The sequence below is a fragment of the Xiphophorus couchianus genome, chromosome 12, assembly GCF_001444195.1.
Source record: "Xiphophorus couchianus chromosome 12, X_couchianus-1.0, whole genome shotgun sequence".
NCBI classification, from domain to species: domain Eukaryota; kingdom Metazoa; phylum Chordata; class Actinopteri; order Cyprinodontiformes; family Poeciliidae; genus Xiphophorus; species Xiphophorus couchianus.
The window spans coordinates 7,862,956-7,888,363 of record NC_040239.1 but is presented as its reverse complement, the minus strand read 5'-3'; the positions used below and the strand labels follow the sequence as shown (position 1 = coordinate 7,888,363).

At 36.6% G+C, this 25,408-nt stretch overlaps 1 protein-coding gene across 2 annotated transcripts in view; it reads left to right on the top strand.

The window, feature by feature from the left end:
* LOC114154939 (transmembrane protein 132C) overlaps positions 1-25,408 on the top strand; it is a 266,375-nt gene that overhangs the window by 216,183 nt on the left and 24,784 nt on the right. For both annotated transcript variants that reach the window (XM_028034466.1, XM_028034465.1), the window contains one exon: positions 12,074-12,217. In XM_028034466.1, the coding sequence (XP_027890267.1) occupies positions 12,074-12,217 (144 nt within the window). The remainder of the gene's footprint in view (positions 1-12,073; positions 12,218-25,408) is intronic.

Genomic DNA, 25,408 nt, shown 5'->3' with positions numbered 1-25,408 from the left:
AACTGTGGCAATAATTTGTATTCCGACTTCTCCTCATACCCCTAAATACAATGCAATGCTACAAAATAAATATAGTCTACATATGTGTAATTCTGTGAATACTGAAAGGTTTGTTGGAGATTAATCAACAGCCAGCATCCTTTATTTATAGAAGAGTGGCATGAAGAAAGCAACAGGTCTTGCTTTCAGTTTGCAACCAATAATATAAGAAGTGCCATCAAATGTCTGAAAGGTCAGATGAAAAACCAAGCCCACTGGTGGTGGCAGTATCATGCTTTGGTAAGCCAGAACTAAAATGGAATGGTTAAGATGAAAGTATGTGAGTGACTCTTTTTGAGTCCAGAGTTAAAAATAATTGTAAATACGCTTGAACAAAAAAATAACTACCAACACATGTTTTCCATTAAATCTGACTGATGTCAAGCATTTTTGCAATGAATAGCCAAGCATTTCAATACGTAGCTGTGTAATGCTGGTATTTACATACACCAAAACATTTGGAGCTGTGATTGCAGAAAAGTTGGCTTCATAAATTATTGACCAAAATGATCTGAATACAGATCTACAGTATGTCACACTACAAGATTTTTATGTGTTAGAACTGTAAAGTATTGCCATAACAAGTGAACGTTTGCCATATTCCTTCTGTTGTAAACAAATTAAAAATGACTCATTTATAAGTTTTCAGAGCTTGGCGAATTGGTTCTTAACAAAAACTCTGCTTTAAACTTTTCCAAAAGGTTATGCCTGACCTTTATGTAGCATTCTTTGTTGTTCTTTTGGCATTTCTTTTCCTGAATGTTCCCTGCCAAACCCCTGAGGTCTTTACAGAACTGTAATTTTACAGAAAGATTAAGGAATCTGCCTAAAGAGTAGGTGACTTCTGATGGCAGATTTGAAAACTGTGAATATTTTCCTTTTACTTTGCAATTATTTTTGTGCCTGTCACATAAAATATTACATTTGTGGTTGAATCATCATAAAATATTAAAAATTTCCAGGGCAATGAATACTTTTGCAAGGCGCTGTATTTACAGTTCATCAAACGTATAACCTTTCCTGAACTGCATTTTCTTTTTTAACCCTTTTATTACCACCCAGACATTTTAAAAGACAAAAGCTCCTCTCCTGAATAGGATCCTATATGGTTAAACAAACAAAGAGAAGTGTGTGATAGTAACGTTGTTTGACCTGCATCTTCCTTGACTATGTTGCATAAAAGTCTTAACACACTCCTGCAAATTGCCTGTAATTACTTGTGTATTGACACATGCTAATCTCAGCTGTCTCCAAGAAAAACATTAGGCCTGATAGCACTTTGTGGGTGTGAAGGCTGTTTGAGTGTTACTTGTGCGGATGCAACCTTTGCTTGCCCTGTTTGTATTCGCAAAGGAATGACAAAGGTTAGGTGTGTCCTGATTGACCCAGGAATGGAGCAATTGACTCTCAGATACCCCACAGACTTGTTAGTACTTCATTAGGAGCTCCAATTAGTGTCATGTCCGACAGGCAGGTGGAGCAGGAAGAGACGGCTTGAAATTGGTCGCAGAGGTGAAGAGGCTAAGAATACACTTGAGTCACCAGAAATGGACTCGGAGAAAAGTGCAATAAGAAAGTGAGGTACTGGACTCTGTCTAAATAGTTTTACTAGTAGGTGAAACATTCAATAAACACAATTCAGTTACATTTAGATGCACTGTATTAGAATCTTTTAAAGAATATCCAAAGAAGTTCATGTGGTTTTTCTGCTTTGTTATGGTTCCAAAATAAAGCCACATCATTATTAAACTAAAATCTGATCCCATATAGGGAACCCTACTTATTATTCTATTTTATTTGCGTTCCTGATTTTAAAAATGTTTTTAAGATGAGTTGGGATAATATTTCCTCTTCATGTTTACTAATAATTTCTGACTTTGAAAGCGTGGTCCAAAAATAACTCAAGTGGAAAAGCCGAAATGTCTCCTACTCAGTTTACACAATAAGTCGGAAGTCACATAAATCACAATAAATATTTCAACATTTCACCGCCACTTTATTTTGAGTAATCATTCTGTCTAACATAGATGAGATTTTTTTCGTTTTCACACAAAAACACACCCCCACTTGCAGGAACACTCAACAAAAGACAATCTGCATAGACATACATTGAGAAATGCACATATCTACACACAACTCTACAACCAAATAAATGAGGCAGCACTCCTAGAGCCTAATAGTCTGGCTGTAATTAACATTGTCATAGTGATAATAGCCATTTATCCCTGACAAATCATACACACACATACACACGCACACAAAACATCTTTCTAGTCTAGGCAGCACGCCCAGGTGTCAGCACCATCATCTGTTTCTGTCACTCCCCAACCTTTATTTTACCTTTTCTCTTTCTCTCATTTAACCTCTTTCAATCTTGTCTTAAATATTTGCACTTGGCTTTTTTTTAATATCTTTCTCTTTACTTATCCTGTCAGCTTTCACTTCCTTTTCAATATCAAACCCTATTATACTTCTTGTTCACATCTTTCTTTCATTCTCTTCGCCTTGCTGCAATCTGTCTCATTTTATGATTCCTTTTATGGTTTGGTGCTGCTGATCGCCTTGAGGTGTGTTGGCAATGCAAACACAATAAATGCAAATTCAGCGGCCTCATCTGAGGTGAAATAAGCAAGCTCTGGAGTGCCAGTAGATCTTAAATAATGCAGTTTGCAGCAACTATATGGGGATTTAAATAAAAGAAATGCAAATAGGCACTGGAAATCAGGACATATGCAGTAGATAATCTACAAGCAAACAGTTTTCAGGAATGTAATAATTGAAATGTAGTGCTGAAAGAGAAAGGTAGACAGTAGGAGAAGCGTTTGACTAATTTTTGCTTAGGTTGCTCAGGGGGTTCCTGTGCCATGGTTTATGGGATAAAATGGCAGAACTCTAAAAAGAAGCAAATGGTTGCTTTCAAAGAAAGTAAAAGATGTAGAGAGAACTTGAGAGACATTTTCAAAAGTTCACAATATAAAACTTTTTTCTTGTTAATAATTAGGAAAGAAATACATTTCTATTCATTTAGATTCTATTTTTCTGCACGTCTTCTTTTTCATACTTAATAACCTTTTTTTTTTCTCCCCACATTTCTAGCCAAACCATCTGAAGCAACCTCTGGCAATAGACACGTGATTTTTACTGTATTTGAAGTAATGGATAGGGGGGATTAAATGGATATTGATGACTACTTATTTTAGTGAACAAAACTGACTTGTTTCACAGGCCTGTCATTACAATATCAGTTCAAGTCACAAGTATTCTGCTGTGATCTTTCGGTTCAAGATGTAGATTCATTTCTTAATTTATAAAACTACATGATTAAAGATATGTTTTTTAAATAATTATTTTTTAGATTAAAAGGTGTTTTAGTGGTGTTAGCTTTTATTTGGAATCAAATTGGTGAGTAGAACTGTGGAGAAAGAATCCTTAAGCATAAGAAACCATAATATATGACGAGTGTGGTGCTCTCTAACATATTTTTAAACTGGAATAAGTTAAACTTCCACACTAAATGAAGATGATTGCTGCCATTCAATAAGGCAAGCATTCACTAAAGAGAAATGTTTTCTAAACAATTACTACATAATGAATCAAAGGTTGTGTCTGGATCAAACCACTCTTCTCTTCCTGCAGGCAATTTGTTAATTTCCTGCTAAAAGTGGTAAAAGAGTCAATTTCTCCATTAGCAGTTTGCCTAATTACTTAATTGCTATGTCTGTCAATAGATGTAGAGAGTTTAGTGCATTTTTACAGCCGTTTGTGGTTCTAGTTTTTACAAGGTATGTATAGTACTTGTATTACAAAGGCTAATAAAATGATGTTTTTAACTTGAAGCAGAGTTCTCTTACTGTGGGGAAACACATCAACATTGTATGCATTACTGTGTTGCTGCATTTAGGGCTCCATAGTCTGTCATATGCAGTGACAAATCGGTACGTCTTCAGATTTTCTTATACAGCCACATACTTTGTTGTTTACTGTGGTTTTATGCTTTGCCTATTAAATGTTGCCTCACTTTTGTTTACAAAACATCTTAGGTTCAGCCAGAATACATTTCTAGTATGTATAGACATCGGTTTTCCCTCAGATTAATGGTCAGATATCTGTCTGTGCTTTGATTGGGCCATTCTAATGCGGGATTATGCTCTGGTCTAAAACCTTTATATTTTTTGTCACTGATTTTAGAGCTGCTACCCTGCTTAAAAGTAAACCACTGCTCCAGGTTTTCTGTGAGATTTACCCCAAATTTAGCTCCATCCATCTTCCAATGTATCATTGGTGGCCACATGGTGGCGGGCATGATACTCCCGCCACCATGTGTTACCATGGAGATGTTGCATTCTAGGGATATTTAGTGTTATTTTTTTTTTCTCCACATCCAGTTTTTTATATTGATGGCAAACTGATTAGAGCTACAACTTGATATTTAATATTTCCCTACATGACCTGTGGCAAACCACAAACAGGACTTCCTAATGTTTTAATTTGCCAATGGCTTTTTTTCCTTACTTTTCCATACAGGTCAGATTTCTGGAGTGCATGATAAATAGTTGTTCTATGAAGATAATTTTCCCACCTGAGCCTTGAATATCTGCAACTCTTCTAGAGTCACCATTGGACCATGAGTAACCACGCTCTACTGCTTCTCCTATTAATGTTACCAGTCTATGTTAAATGTCATATTTTGCAATTGGGTTTAGATCAGGGGTCTCAAACTCCAGGCCTTGAGGGCCGCAGACCTACAGTTTTTAGATGTGCCACAGGTACAAAACACTGGAATGAAATGGCTTAATTACCTCCTCCTTGAGTAGATCAGTTCTCCGAGCCTTGCTAATTACCTAATTATTCTATTCAGGTGTGGTGCAGCAGAGGCACATCTAAAAGTTGCAGGACTGCGGCCCTCGAGGACTGGAGTTTGAGACCCCTGGTTCAGATGGACTAATCATTCAAAACGTAGGATCGTGTTTTATAAGAGACACTGCCTTATGTTTAGGTGAGCTGAAAACAAATGCAAACATTTCAGATGTTTATCCATAAAATGTTTTTGAAAACAATCTTTCACTTTCACCTAAGAGTTATGCACAACCTTGTATTAGTCTGTTGCATTCTAAAATACAATAAAATAAAATACAATAAACTGCTTTATTGTAACATGAAAGAAGCAGTGCATATTCTAAATGCATTATACTTAGGACTATGGCTTCCATAAATTTATGTTGCAAAAGCTGTTCCCTTCTAGATGACAGGTATTCCAAATTCTCTGAAAAACAGTCTTTGCTTCTCTGTTGGGGAATAATTGGTCTTGTTTTCCTTTCTTCTCAAATCACTTTATTTTACTTGCGTTATACAGCAGCAGAGGTAGCAGTAGACTTTGTGTGGCCAGGGTCCCATTGCTTGGCTTATTAGACTGTAGTGAAAAGGTCACAGTGTGAACAAAGGAAGATTCTGAGTTGTATATGTTCCAAGCAATTTCCTCCAAATGAGAAACCTGACAGTTTAAGGAATGAACAGAAAAGTAGATAAGGCAGATACACATCCCTGAGTGTGTGCGTGTATGTGAGAGATCGAGGGCGAGAGAGAAAAAGAGAGAGAGAGAGGAAGCGTCCTAATGTCTCTGTGCCTTTACAAGAAACAAAACCACAGAGCTGATGTCACTACTGCCATTTTGACTGGAAAAAAAAATCTCTGAATGTGTGTGTCTGTGCAAGTGTTCAAAAGAGAAAGAGAAGGGAGAAATTTGCTGATAGCCTAATGGAAAAATAAAAAGGAAAAGAAAGAAAAGTGCTTACATGCTCCTGTACTAACATGAAATCTAATTTTGCAGAAAAGCAAAAGGCTACATTTTTTTCACAGTGTCAACCCTTTTATGTGTGTGCGTGCGTGCACACACATAGTGGTCTCGCTCTAGTTGCTTCACTTCGAGTTGCACACACACCTTATACAGCAGAAACATGCATGAGTAAACATCACAGGGCAGAACAACGTTTTCTAGACTTTTCCTGTATTACACACATTTTTGTCAATTCATTTTAAATGAACACACACACAACCACCCCCACACAAACATTTGTGTGCTTCCCTTTCTGGTATCCTCCGTTTTGCAAAATCTCCTGCATGTTGCACCCAAACGCACAGGTGTGCAGAAAAAACATAAACTCAAGCAAAAATGCATTGCTTTATACAGAATATACCACACACACTCACACACACGCCCACCCCTACATATATATATATATATATATATATATGTGGGGGGGGGGGCGCGTGTGTGTGTGTTCTATGAGGTCAATGATCATTTGGGGTTAATAAGGAACTTAAAATGTCTTATAATAATAAATGTCCCATAAGCATGGGGTTTTTTTCAACCCCATGCTGAAAGATTGGGGGAAATTCAAACGAGGCAGCTGTCATAGGTTAATGTCTGGCTGTCACCATTAGCCAGAGTGAGTGCGCAACAGCAAATCTACATGCTGTAATTTTCATAATTACTAAGTAAAGTCAAATGTTAATTTCAGTTCTGTCTTCTATTTACATTTGGTCAAAAACTCAGACTCTTGGTTGAGCACGTCTGCATATTTGCTCAGTAAATTAAATTTTCAATTTCAAGATAAAGTTGCAAAGAAGTTATTTTACTTTTTGTACAAAAATACCATTCCAATAAAATACACTTTAATTAGTCAGAAATTATGTTTATAATAAAATAATATTGATTTATAAATAAATTCAAATATATGAATAAAATAAGAGTACTGTTTGATTATATGTTTACCTTTCTGTTGAGGATATAGAATATTATTTTTATTATTTGTTTTTTCTTCACTTTTTAAAAACCTTTATTATCCAAGCTTAGGGGTTTGCATCACACTTAAGTCCCTTGCAAATATTTCAGTGTAAAATTCATAATCAAAATTTCTATGGACTAGCATGATGCTGCTAATGTCACATTTTGCTTAACATTTTGTTTCATGACACAAACAAAATACATAAATTATACTTGAAATTTTGATTTTCTTTTTCAGTGGTGTTTAAAATCCCATCCATCCACTGTCTTCACCTGTTTACTATTGCAGGGTGGCAGGAGAGCTGGTGTCCATCTTCAGCAATTACTTGGTGAGAGGCAGGGTACACAGGTCACCAGAGAGGTCAGATTGCTTCCAGACACACCTGTATTTCCAAAATATGAAAAGTTTTGTTTTGTTCGACAAGAGTTTCTGTCTCACAGTTATTAAACTGTGTATAACAAATCCTAAAAAAAAGTAAATGTAACTTTAGCATTTTTAAATTTAGATTTTAATGTTTTTCAATTGGTTAAAGTGTTTCCCCAAGGGAAAAATATTATGTGATACACAGGCGTATTACTTTTAGAAAATTTCTACAAGAAAATATTCCTTTCAGAGCAGATCTGGCGACAGTCTGGCGACAAGGAGGCACTGAGGACAGCGAGAGCCAACTTGAACCGTGCTATCAGGTTAGCAAAGCGAACCCACAGTCGAAAAATACAGGAGTTCTTCCACGACACCAGCAACACCAGAAGTATGTGGCAAGGCATAAAGGCGATCACAGATTACAATCCATCCTCCCCCCCAGTGGGTGAAGTTGATGCCGACTTTCTAAATGGACTCAATAACTTCTTTGGGAGGTTCGAGGCACTGAACAGTACTCCGGCAAAGAAAACTGTTCCCCACCAGGAAGAGGAGGCACTCTGCCTGGACACAGCCGATGTGTTGAAGACCCTGAAAAGAGTCAACCCACGGAAGGCCCCAGGCCCCGACAACATACCTGGGCGGGTGTTCAGGGAATGCGCAGGTCAGCTGGCTGGTGTCCTAACAGACATTTTTAACACCTCACTGGACCAAGCCACAGTGCCAGCCTGTCTCAAAACTGCCTCCATCATTCCGGTGCCGAAGAAACCTCAAGTCACCTCTTTCAACGATTACCGGCCTGTGGCACTGACTCCCATCATGATGAAGTGCTTTGAAAGGCTGGTAAAAGAACACATCGTCTCCAGACTCCCCTCCACATTCGACCCGTTCCAGTTTGCCTACCGCCGAAACCGCTCCACTGAGGACGCTATCTCCTCTGCCCTACACCTGAGCCTGGCTCACCTGGAGGAGAAGAACACTCATGTGCGGATGTTGTTCCTGGACTTCAGCTCAGCGTTCAACACAATCATCCCACAGCATCTGGCAGGAAAACTGGAACACCTGGGCTTCAGCACCCCCCTGTGCAACTGGCTGCTAGACTTCCTCACCGACAGACCTCAGTCAGTCCGGATCGGACAACACACCTCCGATGTCATCACCCTCAGCACAGGCTCCCCTCAGGGCTGCGTCCTGAGCCCTCTGCTGTTCACTCTGATGACACACGACTGCGTCCCCAGGTTCGCCACCAACCACATCGTGAAGTTCGCGGACGACACAACGGTGGTGGGCCTCATCAGAGACGACAACGACCTGGACTACAGAGAGGAGGTGGAGCAGCTGGTGGACTGGTGCAGAGACAACAGCCTGATCCTGAACGTTGACAAGACGAAGGAGATGATCGTCGACTTCAGGAAGAACCGGCCCAGCCACGCTCCACTGCTCATCAACAGCTCGGCTGTGGAGGTGGTCAGCAGCACCAAATTCCTGGGGGTGCACATCACTAACGACCTCACCTGGACTGTGAACACCACGTCTCTGGCCAAGAGGGCACAGAAACGTTTGTATTTCCTGCGGAGGATGAGAAGAGCACACCTGCCCCCGCCCATCCTCAAGACGTTCTACAGAAGCACCATAGAGAGCATTCTGACCAGCTGCCTCTCTGTGTGGAAGCTGCAGCGCCTCCGACTGGAAGAACGTGAAGAGAGTGGTGCGGACAGCAGAAAGGATCATCGGGGCCCCCCTTCCCTCCATTCAGGACATTTCATCCCAGCGCTGCGTGTCCCGAAGCCGAAACATCATCAGTGACCCCTCACACCCCCGCCATGGACTGTTCTCCCTGCTGCCCTCTGGAAAGAGGTTCCGCAGCATCCGGTGCAGGACCACCAGGTTCCGAAACAGCTTTTTCCCACTTGCCATCAGACTGCTGAACTCTTAACTGGACTGTACTTAAAATCTGGTCTCCACTTTATACCTTGCACATGTACAGAGCTAAATAACTTATATTTTACTGTCATTACTGCACTTTATATTCTATATTTATATTTATATCCATATTTTATACTGTATTTTATTTTATTCTGGAGTAACCTCACAACATTGAAAGCTCAAAAACATTGTCCTGAGCCATATGCAACGAAATTTCGTTCTGTATTCACCCTGTGCATGCAAAATGACAATAAAGTCAGTCTAAGTCTAAGTCCAAGTCTAAGATTGATATGGAAATCACTACAATAAGTGAGAAAACTTCTACTCTTAGGTATTTCTTTAAACTGTTCAGAAAAGTTTAAAATATCCAACTGAGACAACCAATGCTCTAAAAGGAGATAAATTTCTCTTTCATTGACAGTAAAAAGTAAAGCAAGAAAATTTGAAAATGCACGCTAATCTCTTTTTGCTGGTGTTTTAACATGTACATGCTTAAAAATAGAAACAATTAAATACATAAAAATAAATGCGTACATGTCTGTTTAAATAGTTATCTCCTCTACTCATTTCAACTTAATTGGAAAAAAATCTTCGAAATGATGTAATTATTTCTTCCCTGTGTCTATATTTTCTGGTTCTTTTGTCCTCCTCAGCTCTGCTCCATCTTTAATCTTTATACACCCATTAAAGCCTCTCTGTCCTTTCTTCCGCTCCTCCTTCTCACCTCTTTCTCAACAGCAACCAATAGAAGTGTACCCATGTTTGGACAGCACTTTAATTTTGATTTCAAGCAAGACTGAGCAGAGTGTATGAAGCGGAGAGAAAACTAAGAATTACTGATAAAGAAAGTGTGTGTGTATGTCTGAGTGAGAACGAGCGAGAGATCTCATTATGAAAAGGTCACAGAGCTGTGTGTGTGGCAGAGAAGGATCGGGCATTAGACAGGTTGTTACTGGTCACATGTGCTTAAACTTTTGCGTGTGTGTCAAGGGAGAGTGTGTATTCACTGCTGACTTTGTCATGTTTTTATTTTTTCTAGACTTTTTTTGCTGTGCCCTGAAATGGTGTCTTTGTGTCTTTGCTCCTACTAAAACTGCATGTCATTGGCAGAATGTGAAGAACAGTTTTTCTACACATAACATTTTGCAGTTGATCATGGGATGACCGCTGCTCAGTAGGTAGAGTAGTGAGTGAGTCGGAAAGTTGTGGGTCGATTCCAGCTTCCTCCCGTTACATGTCGATGTGCCCCTGAGCAAGGCTCTTAACCCCAAGTTGTCTACTGATCTGTGTATTAGTATAAAAATATGTGCACGTTGGTGAGATTGACTAGATAAATGTAGCTCTAATGTAAAGCACTTTGAGTGGTCACTGTGACACAAAAAGCGCTACAGAAAATCAGATCATTTATCATGTTCATCCCTTTATGACCACAGTGTTCCCTTCTGATGGCTACTTCCATGGATCATGTCAACAAGTTCCAATCAGATTTGCAATGTAGTGGAGCAGGACATTTGTCTCCTAGATGTATGATACTTTTATGGCAATATGGACCAAACTCTCAGAGGATAATGCCACTATGTACTAGCAGAGAGAGCTGAATACAGCAGCTGATAAATGTAGAAGCAAAAGTCTCTGGTGAATCATCTACTGTAGTTCCTGCAAAGCAAACTGTTGCACATGATCATTTAAACAATTCTTTTTGAAATAAACTTAGGACATTTAATTAATTTCAAATTTGTAGTCAAAACCTTCTTTATCAAATGGAATTAAAGCTGTCCATCTAATCTAGTAGAATGCTCCTCACTTTATAACTGAAACTACTCCAAATGCCAGACTTTTCTTTTTCTTCTGTTGGTTCTTGGGATTTGTTTTGACTGTCTCCTATGTGTAAAGTTTTTCCCGAAATTAAGACTGAATGAAACAAATATTGACTACATCCTAGTGATTCTGAACACAGATATTTGGACAGACACTCAGCTCCACCAGATGCAAAAACAGGGACTGACAGCATCATGCTGACTTCACTGAGGCCTAACCCCGTTCTAAGTGACACGGGAGATATTAAGAAAGAAAAGATGAGACTCTGGACTTCATGATGTTTTATTGTGACACCAACAATAACAGGGAGGCATTGATTCTGATGAGTCAGCACATCTTCCTGTTCAAATTGTTAACAATGAACCAATTAATTTCCTTTTTTTGCTCTTGCAATCAATGTGGTATTTTTGTAACTCTTTATAATTTCCCATTCTGAATAGCACCTTTCTCTGTCATTTTATGTTTCTCATTCCTCTGATGTAAAATGTGATGCACACTTGCAAACGCACACGCACACACATTGATTTATGTATACTATCCAGAGAAACAGGACAAGCAAAATACCCTGTAATCAGACTGGCGTTTGTGTTGGCGGGGATGAAGGCCCCCTTGGAGATGCAATGCCAAATAATCAAGATCGACACTGGCACACGGTGTTCTGAGTTGCATGTATGCGCCCGTTTGTTTGTGCTATTTTTGTTGTAAGGATCTAATCAAATGTAATCATGCTGATTACAATAATTGTGAGGTTTATAATCATTTCTCTGCCCCCTCCCTCAGATTTTCTCTTCCTTTAAACCTCTCCCCTGCTCCATGTCACTTGTTCATTCATGTCTCCTCTTCTGGATTTGTCATCCTCATCAATCATGCCTTGCTGCCCACCCACTTGATGCTGAATTTTAACTGGAAATAGATTGCAGTTTTTGGAAATGTGTCATGCAGTTTGCCACAAAGGAAAGTTAAACATATAATTAGGCTTCACGTTTGTCAAAACTATAGTTTGACAAAATTGTTTTGGGAATATTATTTGGTATCAGTAATTTACAGCTACAATAAACAAAAATTCTGTAAATGATGTAAGATGAGGTAGAAATGACTCTGGATTAAATAGTATGTTAAAATTGTGTTCATCTTTTCTCCTGTAGGACACAGAGGTGGTGAACACAGCCATTCTTACAGGTAGACGTGTAGCAGTGCCCATTAAAGTGGTTACAGTGGAAACAGATGGGCAGGTGAGGGAGGTGGACGAGCCGATCACCTGCGCCTCCACAGATGTGGATGTGGTTAAGGTACGTGTTCTCAGTTTATTCATAGATCTGTAATATTCTTACTTCACAGCTACGTCCTCTGTGAACCCTGCATATTGAGGCACAAATTGAATGAGAAGCGATGTTGACTTTCCATAATCTGACTTCCTTTTTACATTTAACAACACATGAACAAAAATATTCAGCTTGTTTTTAGTCAACATTATTTTGAAGCGCAAATGTTATGGGTAACAGTCTTTTTGTTGTTTATGTTGTTTTGTTGTTATTTTCAAGAATAAGTGGGCTCACACAAAACATTGTTCAGGTATAGTGCTTTACTGGCCCTACTAGAAGAAGGTCAGTCCTCACTGGCACTTCTAAATTATACCCATGCCTTCTTTTCTTTTGCTTCTTCACTTCTCATTAACCTGCCGGTACACAATGTCAGTGTCACTCGCTGTAACCTTTGGTAAAAATAAACTACATTGTCCACAGGACATTTTCAGGAGGGATGTGTATGGGAAGTCAAATTAATACACTTTTCACACCTCAACAGTTTAATATTAAAGAAATATTATAAATATTCAAGAAACTCTTTCTTAAGACCATCAAAACTCTGTGATTTAAAAAAAGCAAAAAAATTTTAAAAAATGCAGGACCAGTGACTGTTATCTATAAATATTTTTTTCAGCTAGAAATTTAGGAAAATCACAAATGCAGTTTGACTTCAGGCACTAGTAGCGATGAATTTAAAGTCAAGGTCAACTTAAAAGAACAGATGTTCACAGTTGTGAAAGACTATAGTAAAAAATATAATAAACTCCGTCCGAGTAAAAAAACTATTTTTAAAGTAAGAATGCATATTACTCAAAATATTTTACTACACACTTTGTAAGGCAACGATAAAAAGCTAATATTAGCTGGTTAGCTAGCGTAGCTATTGTCTGGGTTAGCTAGCCTGCAATCTGCTGTCTAACATACCTGCTACTCTATTCTCATAGCATGCCAAATGTACTCTTATAAAAGCATCGCCTTATTAAGAGTAATCAGCAGCACCCCTTCAGTTTCCATCCCATGACTTTCTAAAATGCCAACTTTCTGTTTTATACACAAAACAACATGTAGCAGATTGGCAGTCAAGCCTAGAAAGTTTGGTGGAGGAGTGTACCAGTCAACTGTCAAATGTTTTGGTTTTTGAGTTTTAAATGTCAGCTTAAAATTGTGTAATAGGTAATACAATGGTTTGGTCTCTGCTTGTAGAAGTAAAAACAATACCACTCTCTCTATGTGTTAAACAGAATTTTCTGAACAAAAAGAAAATTGCCTCATAATTGACTAAATAGTTGCTCGTTTCCGTTAAGAACCTTTTGCATGACATATATTTTACTTTGATTTGGAACAAAAGACTTTAGACTTGAATTGACTTAGAAAAAGTGACTTGAAAATACTGGTACTTTTTACTGGTACTAGACATTTAGCTGGTACTGAACCAGCTAAATGTATTTATAATTTTACAATTTCATTGATCCAGACTTTTGTCTTAACAACTCTAACAAAAAAATTGTTGAAAAACATTGTCTCCATCTCTCGGAAGTATCCCTGATGTAAGAAAAAAGCTTTATATCTAAGCCACTCTGCCAAGCAGACTAACTACAATCTACTTTACTAATTGATGAGGCAGAAATACCTTTAACACTTTCACAGAAACCAGTCAATACCTGCAGCTGAAAATTGATTCCTCCTGTGCATCACTCCGTATGCCCTCTGGGCCTAAAATGAAACACACCCTTGCTGTGACAGTTTCAATATGATGCCAATTTCCTGGTACAAGCCGACAGTAGTACTAGCATTTAAGGAACAATCAATAACAGCTTGGTGAAAATGGAAGGAAGTCATTCGCTGAGAATGTAATATCTGCTTTCTGTTTGTAAGTGGATTGTTTGGATGTGATATGTCAGTAAGTGGTTGTTTTTGTTTGTCTTCAAGATCACACCTGGTAAAGAAAAAACAGTACAATTAAATACCGCCTGATATTAACACAACTGGATTAAATTCATCAATAAGATGTGTCAATAGTGTGATATATGATTCTGTCATTACATTCAGTCATTTATCCTGTAGAAACTTTGAAACAAAAAAAATTGTAACAAGCCTAAAGGTATAGTCAGAGCATTTAAGCTGAAGTTGTTTTTAATTTTAAAAATAGTTTTATTGTTTTTGTCCAAGTATCAAATGTTCTGTCACTTTGACGTTTTTCTGGCGTGACGTTTAAAAGCTTTATTCAGAGTAAATTCATTACCATTTACCGTGTGACAACAGATTTTCTCTTTTGGAAAAATCTGTGATTGTTAAATTATTTAAAGACTATTTTTTTAATAAAAACTCAAGGCCTTTTTGCACTACAGGGTCCTATTGTACCACGTTTGAGATTGTTTTTGATTTGAAGAGAGTTCCTCGTGAATGGGTGGGTGTGAATTGTCATATCTGCTCCTTTTGTACATGACTGTCAGCAAGGAAGCTGAGGAAAAGAATTACCTCAGCTTTACCCTTTAACTAAATGATTTAAAAACATTCTCATCTGTCATCTTTGAGATGGTCTCGAGTTTGGTGAAGTTGAACCACTGCTGGATCGAAGTGAGATAAGGAGTTTCCCTCATTCAGAAAGTCTTGCTGCAACACTTTGGCTTGAAGTGGTGCTTGCAATTCCAGTTTCCAGTGTAGCAGGGTGCATATTCATCCTCCAGATCAACATCAAACCCTGAGAAATTTGATTTAGCACAAGCAGGTGTGCAATTCAAGTCTATGCAACCCAGGAGGAAGTTGCAAAATCATATACATCAAGGCCACCACAGATGAAAAGCTCATAAATTAAGTGCAGTTTTTTTAATTTCAAAGTTTATATGTAGTTACCCTCAGTGGTTTTTGTCATTGTGGAGAAAAAATTATATCAACTTGATGTGTGGCGGTACAATGTGAATTTTCTGTTCAGTTTATTGAATACTTATTAAACAAAGTAATAAGTATTCACTCAAATTTCTATTGATTGTCATGATCATTTAAAAACTGGTGGGTAAAAAAAAGATTATTTTTTATGCCATCTGTCAAAATAACAGACACTTAGAAAGTCTAGCACAACCTCTTCCAGAGATCTAAAAGATGACCCACCGATTAACCAAATAGCGGCTAATTTCGAATGCAGGATTTGGGTTTGAACCTAGTGCCTTTTAAGGAGCACCTTTGTTTACTTCCCATCATCAGAAATAAACACTACAAACACTCTCTGGGATGGTTCAGTCAAAGGACAGAGAATCAGGTGACGTATTTCTTAAGAAGACAATGTCTCCCTTAACAGAAAAGCTGACTAATAACCAGTTGGTTATGCTAGTGGATGATGAACAGAAAGAAAGTAAAAGCAGTGGACTGTGCAAATTGGATGCGAAAACTACTAATAAGTTTAGTTAGTGTTTATTCTGCTCTATATTTCATACCTGTATATTAAAAAACTACTCATTGTTAAAGATAAAATTACAGCACAAATTTGTACACGTGTAATCTTATTTATTTTTGCAGCAGAAGGGATTACTGTTGCTTTTGTTTTGACAGAAGAGCCACCAAAACCCCTAAAATCACCAGAGGGAGTCTTTCTGATTCTGTCAGTTGTGTCTTAATAATTACCAGTGACTACTTTTGCTTCTTTTTGACAGTTTTATCAATTTTGAGTAATGTAAGAGATACCTGGCAAATTATAAAAAATCACATTGTCTGGAAAATGACATTTATTTCACTGAAAAAATCAACTTCAGGCCCAGTGATTTATGTTGGAAGTGTCTGCAGAGATTGTGGCAATTTTCAATATTTTCTAAAATTACAGTAAACTAGGAAGAAACTTGCTTATCTTTAAAATATTTTATTTAACTATTTAGAGAAAAGTTAGTCTGTAAAGTCACGACTTAAATCTGTCAAATTTCAACTGACTCAGTTAAGACTGAAAATCTCCTTTTGCAAAAGATAAAACTGAAAAGTTGGCGGTAACATTTTAATGACAGAAACACTATATTTAGGTTCCCTACAAAATATTCAGCAGTGCACTTCCTATGCTCATCTTAGTGTTGGATATACAAAGCATGAAGAGGAGAGGAGAAAGTACTCAGCTGCCTTGTAAGTCCACGGTCTTGACTTTTATTTGAAAATCCCACTTTGTAACTGTTACATGTTGGGTTGAAGAGATGAAGTTACACTTTGCCTGGAATTATTCACAGTGGAAATTGTCACACATGAAATTATGACTCATCATAAAAGGTATAAAGCTGCAGTCTCCCCAAATTGTGTCTGATTTCTATTTTTCAGCTCTGCTGGTGCCAATCAGTTGATTGGGATTAGGAAGTATTAACACACACAGCTTCCTCTGTAAAGCATTTTATTTAAAACAAATTAATTTGGTGAAATTAGGGTATCTGCTTTTAGAGATACTGAGATAAATAATATGATTTGTGCATTTAAACCGTCTCACTGTGCTGGGATCCGGCTCAAAAAGTCAGATTAAAGAGAGGAAGAACGAAATACCAACAGCTACACTGACACAATGAGGTGACTCAAGTTGTGGAAAACTAAGCCAGTTCCTTGAAAGAGCTAAACATGCAGATCATCAACATGAGGTTGTGCTGGAATACATACTGTCTGCAAGAATAAAACTTTTGTGAAAAGATTTTCCTATCTTAGCTGACATCTCTTCTATTTCCCAGAAAAACATGCACAAGTAGACCCACACAGACATATATGATGCTCTTTGGCTGTAGTCACAAAAGAGAAAAAACATCAACAGCCCATTGAGGATGCCAACTTATAACCTTTCACCTTTTTATCTTTTATTTTGAAATATTTTGGATTAGACCAAAAGATATAATAAAGATGTGGCTCATGAAATTGTTCTGAAAGTTTCTAAATTGTTCTCCGCAGTTCTATCTGAAATCCTGTAACTGCATGTTCCTATAGGGTCCATGATCTCTTACACACCGTCACATTTCTGTATTTGCTTCAACTTTACCTGCTTCTTTGCTTGAGCAGAGAGGCTTTTTAGCTTACTGAGAATTCCTGGACTCTAACTTCTTAGTGTGCACGTCGTCAGCGGTTTCTTGTTTTCATGCGAAGCAAAGCAAGACAGGTGCTGACAGCAGGTTTGCATTTATTGGGCATAATATTCCCAGACATCTACCTTGGAGTTAATACAAGTAAAGAGTATTTTGTAAATCAATAGAATGAGGCAAATCTTATTTCATATTTGTTGCCCATCAATAACAGGACTTTAATCAACAATTTCCAACATATCCAGAGGTGGTGTTACAGTATGTGTTTGGAGTGTCTGTTCTGAATATTTGTGCATTAAAAGCAACAGTATAGCAACATAATGTATTTGCTAAAAAACACAAGTTGACTCAAAGTTTTGTATTTTCAGATTCTGTTTCATCCATCTTTAAACATAGTCGCCTAATCTAACTATAGTAAATACAAAAAGTCATTTAAAAGAATACTATAGTAATATTATGGATCAATATACAGGGTTTTTCAAAAATGGCTAACAAGACTGCCATAATTAAATTCAGTCCTTACTATGCACAACACATATTCATTTTAACCTTTTAATGGCCAGTTTCAGTGCAAAAGAAAATAAAAAGTAAGAAATATTTGAGTTAAAACTGCAAAAGTGATTATTTGTGCTCAATTTTACTTGAGTCCATTGGACATAAAAAAAAAAGACTTTCCAGAGTGACTTTTTTAACATAAAATAAATATTTGAGAATTCTCAGACACCTTTTAACCCCATAGACAGTTTTAACATACAAAATATTTTTTCTTGATTATTTTTTTAAGAAAAACTTGAAAGGTTGATTATTTTTCTATAATATACACAAATTGGCATCTGCTAATCTGTTTTTGTGCAGTTTTTAAAAATGTATCAAAACTACAATCACTACAGATTTCCAGCACATGAAAAAGTGTTTTGGTGTTTTAGAGCACAATTAAAAAAAAACAACAATTTTCCAAAAGATTTCAGTACAATGAGCTAAAACTTTTTTTTAAAAATGTACCTAAAAATGAAGTCAGTCCAAAACTAAACCATATATTCAAAAAATGTATGCAAAAGTGAAAATTCTGGGGAAACACCTTAAAGACAAAATGCTTACTGTACCACTTGGGTCTTTTGACACTAAGTGGTTAAGACTAAATATTATCACAAAGATGAATGGAAAATAAAAAGTAAGATACATTCTCTAATTTATTTATACAAGATTAAGGATAAAGCTCAATCATCAGATTTCAAATTGTTTCATGGCACAAGATGATGCATCTTTTTATGTGGAAAACTGAAAAGAAAAAAATAATAAAAAAGAAGAGACAGATGGTACCTGATTGGATCTGGACAGGAAAGGAAGATGAGGGTATGGGATAAATGAAACTCAGTTTGTCACAATTTAATGCAAATCGTGACATACAGTATAAGTGCGGTCAAAACCACGTGAGTTGATGCATTAAAAAAAAGTGTAGGCTATAACATGCTCATGAAAAAAAAACATAAGAGCAGGGCTGTAATTTTATCGTTTTACTTCGACAAATAAAACAACATACTGACCAAAATAAATGAGACCTTTAACTGCATCCATCTTGTTTTATTTGATGTCATAAAAGCCAGCATGTCCAAATGAATTCTGCAAATGTTTTGAGAGAACGACGCCTCTGGATGTAACTAATCTTAAAATCCAGTCGAACTGCTGGTAGCAGCTGAAATGGGACACACTACATTAGTCTTTTAACTTTTAAACACTGAGGCATAATACTGAAGATTAACCACACTAACGGAAAATCTGCACCTTCGTAGAACTACATGAATCTCTTCATGATTTTTGGCTGCTGTGATGAAAAAAGCAAAAAAAACAAACAAACTAGGAAATAAGTAATGATTGTAATAGGAATCTATTCTTTTTAACTATTACAACCAACTTCACATGTTTAGTTTTTGCTCTACACACTTTATTCTTTTCCTCAGTTAAAGAAAATACCTCCTACGAAAAAAAAAAAAAAAACTTTCTCTGCTTTTGGAATTAACAAATTGTAATCAATAATCTGAAGGAGATGAGATTTTCATTTGGTTTCAAATCACCTCCATCAGCTAACCTTTTGTGTAATTACTCACAGTAGATAAATGTTGGTGCAGGGAGTAGCACAGCTTCCCTCCCAGATAATGAACGTATGAAAATGACTGGCTAAACCTGTCACTGCGCTGCAATAAACTGGTGCTGATTCCCCACATCCACGTCTTCTTTCTCAGTTTAACGCATTCATCCCTGACAGCAACATAAGCAACAGCAAAGTACAGCATGGATATTAACTTCCTTCTTGTCACATTCTCTGTAAGTGTAAACTATCTTGTTAAAGCCCCTTGAGGTTTTTGTCATCTGTGATCTGAGTATGAGCTGCTGCTGTTGACACAGCAGTATGCGCAGGTCAGCAGTGTCACTGCCAGTAGGGGACAGATAGGGGACGAGCACACGCATACACGCAAATTAGTACCATTATCCTGACCTCACGCAAAGCCGGAGAGGTGAACGGAGGGAAAATAGGATGAGGTGGTGAGAAGATGACAAATTGATCAATGAGGAGAGGAGAAGGGGGACGAGAAGATGGATCTGAGAACCAGGGGAAATAAAAAAGGACAAGTGAATTTAGATGGACAGCCACACATCAGTATATATGAATGCCTTCCCTTTTAGGACTGCGTGTCATGAAATTGAATGTGGAAAGATGCTAAACAGCTAGGTGCTTGAGTTGTAACTGTTTTCCTTTTTTTTTTTTTTTTACTTCGACTGAAGTTCAACCACTTTTTATTGTTCATTCACAAAGTCTGTCATATAATAAGATTTTAAGAATGACTGCTGTGTGCTTGGCGCCATTCTTAGAATGAGGTTTACTATTGTCACTGTTTGCAGAAGAGTCAAAGAAAAAATAGACTGCAATTTGACATTTATAGAGAGAGAATGGCCAGACGAGGAAATACATCACACAGAGTTTGTGGCTTAGCAGACAGGACAGAATTAGACCTTATTCTGCTAATATCCTATTCTTAACTTCAAAAACGTAAAATCTTACCAAGTAGTTATGTCTAGTTTCTAGTGCAAATATCTTTGTACAGTACACTTAAAATAAGACAAAGCTAACTTAAGAGTAGCTTTTCAGCAAAACAAATAAGTGTGTTTTAATTAAATAATTTTGGAATATGTAAAAAAAATAATTTTGTACACAATTTACTTACTGAAGCTATATAACTTTACAAAGAGATTTTGAGAAGCAGTTCTTGCCAGTTTAAACATCCACCTGTTTGTTTTTAATCAGCATTGCACAAAATGTTTAAGCTTCAAATAACATAGTAATTGCAGTAGGATGCCCGTGGTGGAATTATGGCAAGCCATTATGTCTTTTAATTTTGAGTTCTGTAATATCTTGTAACTACCAATTAACTCAGTATAATATACCAATTATTTAGTTATTCCTGTAGACACAGATTCACCAGTAGCCCAATCATGCACCACTTAGAGTTTTCCTATCAAATTATTAATTTTTGCTTTACTTTACCTTTTATGGCAAGTTAAGGTAAAATTAACTCAAATGTTGCTTGTTACTTTTATTGATATTTTTTTATGACATGAAGAACTTGTCTTGTTTGCAGGGCAATATTTGATTCAAATTAGATACAATTATTAAAATGGCTTTAGTTTTGGGAGGATTTTGTTTCCCTAAAAAGAGAGAGAAAAGAAGAAAATACCTTTGTCCCTTTATCTGTTGTGTTGCACTCTTACAGAACCGTGACCTTATAACCTGGGTTTGTACCAAACCGTGGTTCATGCACACCGTTATGGCCATAAAATTCTGCCATTAAACGTTAATGCAGTTTGATTTCTTGAAATTACACAGTCAACAAATGTAGCTGTAGAAAAAATGACAGATTTTAGACATTTTTCCGTTTTCCTTGACCTGCCTATTTCAAACGACTTCTTCTCTGTCTCTTTTGTATTCAGGCACAGCGACAGTGTATCGTCTCACCTCTCTAAAAACTGTCCTTCCTTGAGTTTTAACACTGATATGCTCTTCCACCTTTGTTGACAGGAAAATGTGTATAACCTTCAGGAACAAGCATCAAATTGATTGATGTCTGCTTTGTTTCTTCAAACTCTGATGTAGCACTTTCGTTAACGGTACTTTTTACTGCATGTAGGAACAGTTGCTCTAAATTCAGTCCCACACTCCACCCATCAAAACTACATGATAAGAAATTGTATGTCACAGGCATCTGAACTGTAGGTTGGTGATCGCAATGCTATCTACATTTTGCAATTTACACTGAAACTGAATCACAAAGGCAGCATCTACTACAGAGTTAAAATATAAAATGAAATGGTTTAACATGTTTTGATTATCTTTTAAAACAAATATTTAATATCCTTTAATTTCTTGAGAAATGGGTTTCCTTTAATTAAAACCTCACCCTTTCTAAAGACAAAGGCCGTATCTGACTATAGTCATGTTCGTGTCAAACTCTAGAGCTGCTTTATTAAACAGCTGATGCATCAATTCCTAATTTGCTTATGTCTTGTCCTAAACATGAAGCTACTCTCTGACATATATACACGCACATCCCCACACACCGTATGCACAAGTGCATGTAGATACACACATGCACATTTCTCTATTCCCATTTTCTTCTTCCTAGTCAAATTGAATTAGTAATGACATCATTAAAGGGGTCTCTGCACACCCATGGGGTATGACCGGTTACCGATCAAGCCCCATGGGTGTGCCTGCTGGGCGATCTTTGTGTCCGTGTGTATTCAGTGAGTGTGTGTTTAGGTAGTGTGCTTGTGAAGGATGTGAATAAGAGCAGGAATTATACAGCAAGTAGCTTCACATTTAGGATAGGTCTGCTAGGAGCGTAATTGTACACGTGTAAAATTATCTAATAATTTTCTTACATTGGCTGCCTGTAGTTCAGAGAATTGACTTTAAAATACTTCTGATAGTTTATAAATCACTGAGTGGCTAATTAGCACCAAAATATATTAAAGACCTGTTGTGATTGTATCAATCTTCCAGAACCTCTCAGGTTTTCTGGTTCTGGTCTGCTCTGCATCCCCAGAACCAGAACCAAAGAAGCAGCATTCAGTTTTTATGCTCCACTAATCTGGAACAAACTTCTGAAAACTGCATAATATCCAAAACACTGCATTCCTTTAAACCAAGGCTAAAAACATACTTGCTTGACGTGACCTTTGATAAATAAGGGGAAAATAGATTACTTTTAGACTAGACTCCAATTTTTCAAAACTTTATTTTGCCACTGTAATTTAATGCTTTTTTTTGCTTGTTTATTGCAATATGTTTTTATTATGTACACCATTTTGAACTATCTTCTATCTGAACTTATTTGTATAGCAAATAAGTCCAGGTTAAAAGAAAGTAGCACAATTTTCCTGAAAATGGAATTTTTTATATATTTTTTAAACATATCTATTGGCATTGCTGTTAAACAGATCTGCTCTAACAGACACACATCCTTTTTCTGCTTTTACAAAGCTTTAATCTTACAAAAGGGATGAAATGGTTGATGTTTTTACAAACACTATTTCAAAATATTATTTTTCATGTGCATATTTTTGCTGATATAGCCACACTGTACAGACTGAACGTTTGAGAGGCCAGTGTAAAAACTTTGGTATGTCCATTTCTCCGTTTGTTCCGTTAAAAAAACTCTCATCAAAGAAAATTCTGCTCAGTATCATCTTTATGTCTTTAGGTACTGCTGTACCCTCACAAGTGACAACTATGTCTTTTGGGGTTTGTGCCGATGTATATATTAGGTGTCCACTCACATTATAAAAGAAAAGTGGCAGCTGAGTTTGCAAGTGTATGTCCTTTTTAATATGACATGCTGCATTAAAATATAGAGTTAAGCAAAATAAAATAATTTACATCTGTGCTGATAAAGCTGTTTCCCCATTTTTGAACTAATGTATGTGCATTTACAGTAATCCTTTGTGTCTAAGTCAGCAGAGGTGGCGTATCAAGTTTTGCTGAAGAATAAACAAAAATGATAAGTAGACCTTATTGACATGGACTCACTATCCCCGTTTGGGCTTAAAGTTATTTCTTTTTACTGACATTGCTTCGATTGTAAGACATTGTATATAACCAGAAGGACATTTAAAAATTAAAATATCCATCAAATAATTGCTTCTTTTTTATCTCCTCATGTTGCTGCAGCTTCTATTCCTGGCAAACCCATTGTTCTTAGAAACTGTGTAGTTCTTCTTTAATTTGTGCAGTTTTCCCACTTGAAAATTGATGGACCAAGCAGTTTTGATATCATTATCCTTCATTTATTCATCAGTGTCAGGACATTTCTCTTATAGTTGATCCAGAAGTTGTTTAATGGTAAAAACCATTAAACAAGAAGAAGAAAAAACAAGTAAATATTGCTAACCTGTATCATTTAAATTTACATAAATAATTTTACCTAAATTGAAAAAAAAAAAATTCTAAGCAAACAACCATGAATCAACCACAAAGTTTTTGAGATTAATCATGAATGTTAACGTCATCAAATTTATCAGTTAAAAATCACAATAGAACTATTATTTCAACCATCAAAATCATTTAATATACTAGATTCACAACTAATGTTTATGTCAAGATATAGCCGACATCGTAGGTGTTCATGAGCTGGTGGCTAGGCTAAAGCTAATCCAGAATGTAGGCAATCCAGCGGTACCACTGTTGAGCCATGTTTTGTTCTGATTGTCCATTCTTTACAGTGAGTATATGTCTTTTCTTTATGTCTTGTCCTTTTTTCCCCTTTTCTTCCTCTTTTTCTGATTTGACTTAGGAAAATAAATTACGGATTTTGTTTCATTAAGACTGAAACGTGCAATCCTAATGAAAAAATATAAAGAGATTTAAAAAGTAAATCTAATGTAGCTTATCGAAGCATTGACATATGGAAGTATGAGGCCCATGAATACACAATTATCTTTTTGCAACTAATATATCACTTTATACATTTTCTATAAGAACTTGCAAATCTGGAAGTATTTTTTGTGACATTCAAAATAAATATCTAGTGGATGCATTTTAAATTCATTGAATTAAAATGTACAGTTATGAGTCTGATTTCAGATTTTTTTAATCAAATAGTTATGTAACATAGCTTTGTCTTGTGTAACTAAATGTTGAAACTATTAGGCAGAATTTTAAAATTTCCAAAAATAACCAGCCCTCAGTTAATCTTAAACTTTCCTCACATTAAATTCTCACATTTTTCCACAATGAAAAGAGGAGACAGATTACCATTCAGAGCTGGTTATTAATTTTTCAATGTTCTCCTGAAACGTGCAGTGCTAATTTTGCTTGGACTATGGAGTTGTATGCAGTAACCATTCTCTTTGAAGTATTTTAGGATTTACAAGCATTGTCATGCCACATTTATTGAAGTCTACTGCAGTGAGTTAAATAATTAGAGGGAAAAAAAGGAAGCAAGAAAATAACTTACAAAAATTAAGTGAAAATATTGAGAAGGTTGGGGTTCTGTCTTGGTGCCCTGGATCATTTGAAAGGCCTGGAAAGGAAATGAAAACTAAAATAGATTAAAGACAGAGGACATACACAGATGCACACTCACACACATGCACACCCCTACACTATACAACACTCTCTAAACTCACACATTTTCCATTTAGCTGTAACAGGCTTAGGATATAGCCTGCAATTTGACGCACACAACATTTAAACAGACCATTGGCAACACACAACATTTATCTGTGTGAGCTGCGACCTTGAAGGTGTCTGAAGCTATTTTTTAACTCTCCAGCAATTCACTTCTTATGATGTAGAAAGAGGTTTTGTTGTTAAATCAGCAAAGCTGTGAATGCCCCACAGTGGATCCCCATAAACTGTTCAACACTTGCCCATAGTGACAAAAACTACCAGAGAGTAAAACGTGGCAATTTCACACAAGGAAAATCCTGAAGTATCACACAAACGTCCTTTTAACGCATGCTTCACACTTTAATGCTGCATTTCTGCTCAGGTGACAAGAAGCTTTTGTTTTTATTTTGCATTATGTGTATTCATCAGCTATGCTACAGTATCTTCATTACATTATCCGAGACAGCTATTACCAAATAGGATTCA